Here is an 8,484-nt window from a genome sequence, read left to right as displayed (position 1 = left end):
CTGTATAGCCCTGGCTGTCCTGGAACTCACTTTGTAGACCAGGCTAGCCTCGAACTCAGAAATCCGCCTGCCTCTGCCTCCCGAGTGCTGGGATTAAAAGCGTGCGCCACCACGCCCGGCTTCTGAGAGTCCTTCTTAAGGTAAGGAAATAATCTGTTAGAAAGCGCCACACACACTTGCCCAAATAACTGTCCTTTAAATTCTCCCTCGCTTACTTCCTATTATGCTATAGACCCCAATGGACTTCCTTAATTTACTGATGTAATCCATAGTTGCCTTAAAATCATGATCCCCTTGCCCCAGTTGTTGGGATTATAAGCATGTGTCCATATACCCAGATACTTTAAAATGAGGCAAACGTATACATATTTATTAGTATAGAATATATGAATATTAATATATTCTATATGAGAGAGAATATGAATATAGTGTATAGAATTCTTTCCATAGTGACCATGTCCATGCTCTTCCAGTTATTTTACAACATAGCAGATGATTCAAGACAACTTCTCACCTTATTGTGCTAATGAGACATAGACATCCCTGCCATGATACTGTGTATCATTCTTAATTTAGCAAAGACTGGTCAGTTTGGGAATGCAGGCATTTTAATTGAGATTTGAGGATAAAAACATGGCCGTTTGGGCTATAATATTCACCTGAGATTGTTTCATGCATTGGGGTGTCACTGGGCACATGAAATCACAATCTTAATAAAGTTTCTCAACAAAAAATAAAAATAAATAAAGTTTCTCTTATTTTAGTCTTTTCTGAAATTCTGAACCAATTTCTAGATTTTCATTTTGGTATCATTTCTATTTTCCTAACCCTTTAGATAAATACTATGATATGGAACTCAACTGAAGATACTCAACTATTTCTGAGTAGTTTCCAAACTTCTGGGCTCTGATTAACAATAAGAATCAGCAGGGAAAAGGAAATGCACTCAAGAGGTGAAGGCAGAAATATCAGAAATTCAAGGTTTGAGGACAGTTAGCTCAGGCTACATGAGATCCTGACCTTTTTAAAGGTAAAGAAAAACTGGTCTGAGTTTAAAGGTGCTGATAGTCTTTAGTCAAGACTGAAGAGCCTGCACATGCAAATCTCCTACCATGTATTATGCTACACCTTTTCACTCTGTATCCTGGAGGTAAGGGCTTGCTAAGTTGTCCAGGCTAGCATTAAATTCAAACTCCCCCTGCCTCACAAGTAATTACAGATCCATGTTACAGAGACTGGTCAAAACAGAAAACCTAATTGGCTTTATGTGCTGGTTATTTCTGTATTGAAAACTGAGATTAAAGTGATTTTGTAATGACAAGCAAGAAGCACTGCTCCTTAGCACCTCCAAGTCTGTTCTGAACTTCATGTATGTTCCCTTGTATAATAACCTAGTGTGCACATGCTCCTCAGCAGGCAGCTGGCTCTGGGTTCTAGTCTTTGTAAAAACAATATGCTAACTTTAAGCAAACTGCACTGACTGGAACCCTGACTCTAGTCGGTAAACCCTGAATCTAACGATCTCCAGAGTACTAAATTACTGTGAAAACCGGGGTGTTTAAAAGGAAAAAAGCCTCACTCACCTAGCTGTATACATCTTACAGACAAAACATTTTCTGGTCCACAGCCAGTGCTTCTTGGTAAGAAGGGGATACAGTGTTCTATCCAAGCAGTCGTCATGGTGCACAAGCCTTTGATGAGGAAAAAAAAAAAACATGAAGATGCTGAAATGCACCCTGACCTGTTCTCTAGCAACAGTAGCAACATGGCTGACCTTTTATTTATGCAGGTATCTTACAGAATACCCACTGCTGGGTAGCTTAGTAGCAAAGGCCTTGTCTAGCTTGCTGACTAACAGGCAATCACCTGCATCACTGAACACTTTCCCCAGAGAGCTTTTCAGACTGAATACAGAGCTGATTTCTCAATTCCCTTTATGTTAACATGCTGTGACATTCTAGGAATTACTACATATAGTGTTTTTTGTTTTGGGTTTTTTTTTTTTTTTTAATCCACCTTCAGAGTTTAACATAGTGTTATTTGTGGAATACTCTATGGGGGTCTGGGGTAGGTACACAAGGTTCTTTACATGCTAAACTATTCAATTGATTGAAAATTAGTTATTCAACTTCCCACTACAGAATGACTAAGATTTTGATTAAATTGAGAAACTTAAAAATTACAGGATTTCAATCCTTTCTCTCATGTAGAGTTCTGCCTTTCTTGGAACGTGATACATAGACCAGGCTGGCCTACAATTCACAGAAATCAGCCTGCCTCTACTTCACAAGTATTGGGATTATAGGCCCACACTACCATGTCTAGTCTTAAATTTTCCTTAAGAAATTGTCTCCATTTCCAGCAGCATAGAAAGTATACATCTGTTGCCTCCAAGCTGAGCCACATTGTTAAATTACACTTTTGCACTGTTAGAGAGAAAAGATGCTGACAAGTGTGATTACTTGAGCTCCCTGTCAGGACCCACATGGTGCTAGGCCAGGCTTCTCCACTCCAGCTGGAGCATGCAGCTAACTTCCTCCTCCCAACTCACTTTTATTAAAAAGACATCTTTAAGGTAAAATATTCTGAATGATGTCACATACCTTATATCTGTGATGACAACAACATGCTCACAGTCTCCCTGGTGACAGTATAAGTAAGGAAAGCCAAGTTTAATATGCAAGTCATTAAATGTGAATTCTTCCATTCTAGCAGTCTGAAATTTTCCATATCCTCGATCATGGGACTCTGACCATTCTATAATAGTTCTGTTTTGGGGAAGGGCAAGTATAGAGCATTGTTATTAGAACTTGAACAGAAAGAAAAGGTTGTATGCAATCACATACAATCTGGCCTACTAATTAAATGCATAGTTGCCATCTAGAAGGGTTGTAATAGTGGTTAATAAATATTTGGAGCAGGAGCAGTGAATTTGAAACCAGTCGTCATCAAACCTGATGACAATGGAAGACCTCCACCAGCTTTCTCTGCTCACAGGCCACAGCGCACACATATACCCAAATTTCCAGAGAAAAAGATGTTCCTCCCCCAGGGAGAGGGCTTGTAGGGGGGTTAGACACCAAACTTTTCATCTGTGTAGTAGTTCTTTTTTATTCTTGGGATATTGTATGTTTGTGTTTTAAAACAGGGTCTCATTATATATAGCACCAGCTGCTGTGGAACTCACTCTGTAGGACAGGCTGCCTCTGCTTCCCAACTGCTGGGATTAAAGGCGGGAACCACCATGCCTGGTTCCTTTTAAAGTCTTATCACTAAGCAAAGATCTGTCTGCTCCATTGATCTATTACCTCTCAGTAAGCACCAGGTTTTTGGAAGGCTGTAGGATGTGTGCCACTTTAGTACTTTAGTGGAACAGTGCACATTTCACTTTTTTTTTTTTTTTTGAACACCAGGTCAACAGGTTTGTTTTTAAACAAAAAATTTAACATGTAATGAGATTAGAGTGTTATTTCTTAGCTTCAGATTCTAATTCTGGTGCTGGGTGATGGTGGTACTTGGGAAGCAGAAGCAGATGGAGATCTGTTAGAGGCCAGGCTGGTTTGATAAGTTCCAGGACATCCAGGGCTACAGAGAAACCTTGTCTTGAAAAACTCGGGGGGGGGGGGACCAGAACAGAGGGACATGACTAATTATGGCAAGTACTGATAGTTATGACCCACAGAAGCTAAAACTCCAGAACAGGTGTGAAAACTGCAATAAAACTGGCTGGAAACTGGCTGGAACCAGTACATGGGAGGATATGGCCACGAAACAGTGCTAATAAACGCTATTAGAGATGAACTTTCATATTCATATACCTAAACACACACATATCCATACGTATGAGACATAGAAAAAATACTGAAAAGAGGGTGGGAAGGTGGCTAGTGGGTAAATGTGCACTGCTCTTCCGCAGGCCCTGACATACTCCAGGGGATCCAAATTTCTTTTCCGGATGTGCTACCACCTGTACACAAACACACAGTGTGTGGTCCCCCTTTCCCCCATAATGAAAAATCTTTAAAACTGAAGAAATATATTGAACCGTTATCACCTGAGATTAATAATCAGTACTTTAGTGTGCCTAATCATTTTAGAGGTATGAGCCATTCAAACTTAACAATTCCTTGAGGGAGGGATACAGTAGTAAGATTTATGGAGTTGTCACTAAGAGTTAGAAATAGGTTGGGTGTTGTGGCACAGCCTTTAATCCCAGCACTCAGGAGGCAGGTGGGTAGAAACCCTGTCTCAAGGGGGGGAAAGGGGGACTAGAAACAGCTGTATAGTAACTAGTTTTTAATTTGGGAGGCAGAGGCAGGAGGCTAGGCCATCAAGGGATATATAGTGAAACCCTTCCTCAAAACAAAAAGTAAGAAAACAAAATCACGGGCTTTGGGAAGACGCTTTGGAGTAGTACCTGCTCAAGTCTCTGCATTCTGGGTACCTCCTGTCATTGTAAAATGTCCCTTCAAAGTAAAAAAAAGCGGACTTGTAGAGGTCCTACAAGAAAACAGATAGTACTCAATGAAAGCCCATTCATAATTCAAATATTCACAATACACTATGAAAACACAGTAATACCAGACAACTCATGTTGGGACCTCTCTGCTACCACTCAATAAGACCTTGCTTCTTGGACACACACACAGGGAGAGATACAGCTCTTTTTCAGTTTTATCCTATTAGTATTTTAATCATTCAGCTTGATTTAAATGTGTGTTCTAAGACTTGAGAAAGGAACCCAGATTGAATCTGGTTGGCTTCACTGTTCCAGTCCTCTCTGCAGCCTGCATGAGCAGATACTTTTCTCTCAGAACTAGAGACAACAGCAGTCACTTTGATGTGTTCCTAGTAACGACATGGATCTCTAGTTATATATTTTCCTGCCAGTTCTTCTATTTTCAGCTTTCTTACAAAAACTTTTCAATTTCCAGTAACTTAAGAGTATGGATGGGGGGGGGAGGGCAGGATTTCTTTGTGTAGCCTTTGCTGTCCTAGAACTCTGTAAATCAGGCTGGCAACCAACTCTGAGATCTACCTGATCTCCTGAGTGATGGGACTAAAGAACCACCAGGGGTTCTATTCTTGTGCCATGTTATGTAATAGTAGGTACACGTGGTCTCAATCCTGAATCACACCAGACTTGAAGGGGATGGCCAGGATCCTCACTATACAAGTCACTGAATCCTCAGGGCTGGGTGTATAGTTAAGAAATAATAATTAAGTACTCAATGTCAAGCCGGGTGTGGTGGCGCAAGCCTTTAATCCCAGCACTCGGGAGGCAGAGGCAGGCGGATTTCTGAGTTCGAGGCCAGCCTGGTCTACAAAGTGAGTTCCAGGACAGCCAGGACTATACAGAGAAACCCTGTCTCGAAAAACCAAAAAAAAAAAAAAAAGTACTCAATGTCCTGTTTGACTGCTAGAACACAAACCAGTCTTTTTAGTGTGCTTCTGCAGCATTCAGAACAGTACACTATTATCTAAAATAAGGGTCCAAGGGCTAGTGAGATGGCCCAGGAGGTAAAGTGACTGGTAATAAGCCTGGGGGACCTAAGTTTGATTACTGGGTGCCCAAGGTAGCAGGGATGATGGATCCACTCTCACAAGTGGTCCCTGGCCCTCTATACATGGGCATGGCACACACTTGTATGCATGCATAAAGTGTATGAAAACATTGAAAAGGTAAATAGAGCTAGGCATAGCAATACATAAGAATAATCCCATTGTTAAGAAGGCTGAGGCAAGAAGCCTGTTGTGAGTTTGGTGTTAGTCTCTGCTACATAGTGAGCTCTGGGCAAGCCTGGGTTACACAGGGAGACTCTTGTTTTTAGATGGATGGATGGATGGATAGATGGATACATGCATGCCCTAACCATAACTAATGCCTCATTTTAGAAACAAAGTTTGATATACATACACCTTTGTTGATCATACAACACTTGTATAAACCTCCACTAGAAGTGACTTGAACACCTTAATGTCTTCTCACATAATTGCTTATTTATAAAGAAAAACCTAGAACAAAAGTAGTTTTCACCAATAATAACCTCTCCTCACTGTACAAAAAAGTAGCAGATGAGCAGGTTTAGTAATACCCACATGAAATTCCAGCACTTGTGAAGCTGAGGCAGAAGAATCACAAATTCCAAGCAGCATGGGCTACACTGGAAGACAGTGTATTTGATACTTTAATCCTAGCACTCGGGAGGCAGAGGCAGGCGGGTTTCTGAGTTCGAGGCCAGCCTGGTCTACAAAGTAAGTTCCAGGACAGCCAGGGCTATACAGAGAAACCCTGTCTCGAAGAAAAAAAAAAAAAAAAAAAAGAAAGAAAAAGAAAATACTTGTATTGTTTACATGTTTGCTTTAAAAATACAGTTCCATTCTCAAAACAAACAAACATTAAAAAACATTGGCAGATCCTTCTCTACTTAAAGCTAGAGAGACTTAATTAAATGCCTTGAAGAGTTATCCAAGTTCCGCCAGCACATCGACAATAGCTGTCTAGCTCACTGTAAGAGCTGCAGCTCACTGTCAAACCTGTCTACAACCGCGAGTAGAATACATGCCAGGAAACCAACAAAACCATCAGAACACAGGGCCTTATTTTCACTTTTCTTTGGGGTACAATGGTGTTTAACACAAAAAATAATTTTGGAAAAAGCTACAAAGTATTGAACATAGGTAATGAAAACATGAGGCTCATTATTCTATATTGATTACATATTTGAAAATTTTCCAACAGAAACCTTACAAATGAGAAAAACCCAATAGCCAACAATACTGTAAAATACAAATGTCAATGAAATAGTCTTTCTAAGGCTCAGCCAGGAATACACATTTAACCCCAACATTTAGGAGGCAAAGGCAGGTGGATCTCTGAGTTGAAGGCCAGTTGGTCTACAAACCAAGTCCAGGACATCCAGGACTATTACACAGAGAAAACCTGTCTTGAAAAAAACAAAAACCAAAAAAACCCAGTAATGACAGCAGAAAGATGTTAAGTTCAGTCAATACTTCATTCATAGGAATCTGTTCTTCTAAATGCTTTTAACATCATAAACATACATTTCTAAGACATTGCTTAAGAACAAAAAGGAAAACAGATTTCTGAACAGATACATTTCCCACCAGGCCCTGTGCTAGAAGCCTGCTGGTGAGTTAATCACACTGTGCTTCATCAAAGTCATCCACAGCCAGCAGCAGGGCAAAGAAACTGGGCTCTGAAGGAGAAAGAAGAATCCGACTCTAGCCTCCACCACTGATGGCTGAACTTGAGCAGCTCAGGACTACTATGCTCTTTTCTTATTAAAATGGTGACAATTCTTTTAAGGCCAGCATACACTAAGCACATGACATGTGCTCAATGATCAGACTATTATTTTAGTACACAAACAGAAAGAATGTAGCCACAGATGTTTAAATATTAAGACAATAGGGGCTAGGTAGATGGGTTAGTGGTTGCAAGCACTTGTTGCTTTTCCAGAGGAACTGAGTTTCATTCCCAGAATTACGTAACTGCTCTGACCAATGCTGATTGGTTACTACGAAAAGGGGTTCTTCATGGTAATCAAAACCCCTGTCTCTAGCTACCCTGGAACTTGCTATGTAGACAAGTGTTAGAGAGTATCTGATACACTGTGAACCCCGAGACTCTGTTATTTATTGGAAATTACTGGTTGTGGTGTGCCTCAGCCCTTAGCACACATCTTTAATCCCAATCAATGAAGGTAAAGTTTGTAGAAGGAAGCACCCATGTTTAAAAGCGAGTGACAGACGTGGTGAATCAGAGAAAGATGACAGACTAGGATATGCCAGCCCCTCACCAGGAGGGAGGAAAGGGAAGCTACTTAAGGGACAATGAAGAAAAGGAAAAAGGCAGTTTTACTGGAAGAGTCTTACAGAGACGGGTTGAAGAGAACAAGCTCGACAGAGGTGACGGCAGAAAGAGCCACAGAATGACAAGGAGACAGAAGATTAGAACACTTTGCTATGAGGCCAGGCAGAGCCATTCCGCAGAGGCAGAGAGAAGCCAGACTGAAACAGTCAGCCTGGAGAAGAGTCTGAGCCAGAACACCTGAGTTGAATCAGCCAACCAGAGTTCAGAAAGAGGAAAGGGTGAGCTTATTCAGCAGTAAGTCTCAGAGGCTGAAAACATTCTAGGCCTAGATTAGATTGTACAGAGGCTAGAAGCTTCCAGGACTAGGCCTAGGTTAGCAGATGAAGGCAGTAAGCCTCTGAGATGACAATTACATCAGGAGGAAAGAAATACTTTTACAGATCAGTCTGGTCTTGAAGTCAGAGATCTGCCTGCCTCCACCTCCTGAGTACTGGGATTAAAGACACCACCATACTCAGCTCGCATTAATTTATTTATAGCTATACCTTCTTTTTTGGTAGGGTTAAGAAAGCTTTCAAAAGATCAATGCTACAGCCGGGCCTGGTGGCGCAGGCCTTTAATCCCAGCACTCGGGAGGCAGAGGCAGG

General features: G+C 41.1%; 1 protein-coding gene across 2 annotated transcripts in view; it reads right to left on the bottom strand.

Annotated features, from left to right (window-relative positions):
- Positions 1-8,484, bottom strand: part of Snapc3 (small nuclear RNA activating complex polypeptide 3) — a 28,658-nt gene that overhangs the window by 1,143 nt on the left and 19,031 nt on the right. Inside the window, exons 6-8 of one of the 2 annotated variants that reach the window (XM_021200494.2) lie at positions 4,418-4,500; positions 2,604-2,768; positions 1,584-1,691 (exon numbers count right to left, since the gene is read on the bottom strand). In XM_021200494.2, the coding sequence (XP_021056153.1) occupies positions 1,584-1,691; positions 2,604-2,768; positions 4,418-4,500 (356 nt within the window). Of the gene's footprint in view, positions 1-1,583; positions 1,692-2,603; positions 2,769-4,417; positions 4,501-8,484 lie in introns of those variants that run through there. The other variant, XM_029539453.1, reaches the window with a different exon arrangement.

This window comes from Mus pahari, chromosome 6 (assembly GCF_900095145.1).
Source record: "Mus pahari chromosome 6, PAHARI_EIJ_v1.1, whole genome shotgun sequence".
In the NCBI taxonomy this organism is placed as follows: Eukaryota; Metazoa; Chordata; class Mammalia; order Rodentia; family Muridae; genus Mus; species Mus pahari.
This window is presented reverse-complemented; position numbering and strand designations above follow the sequence as displayed.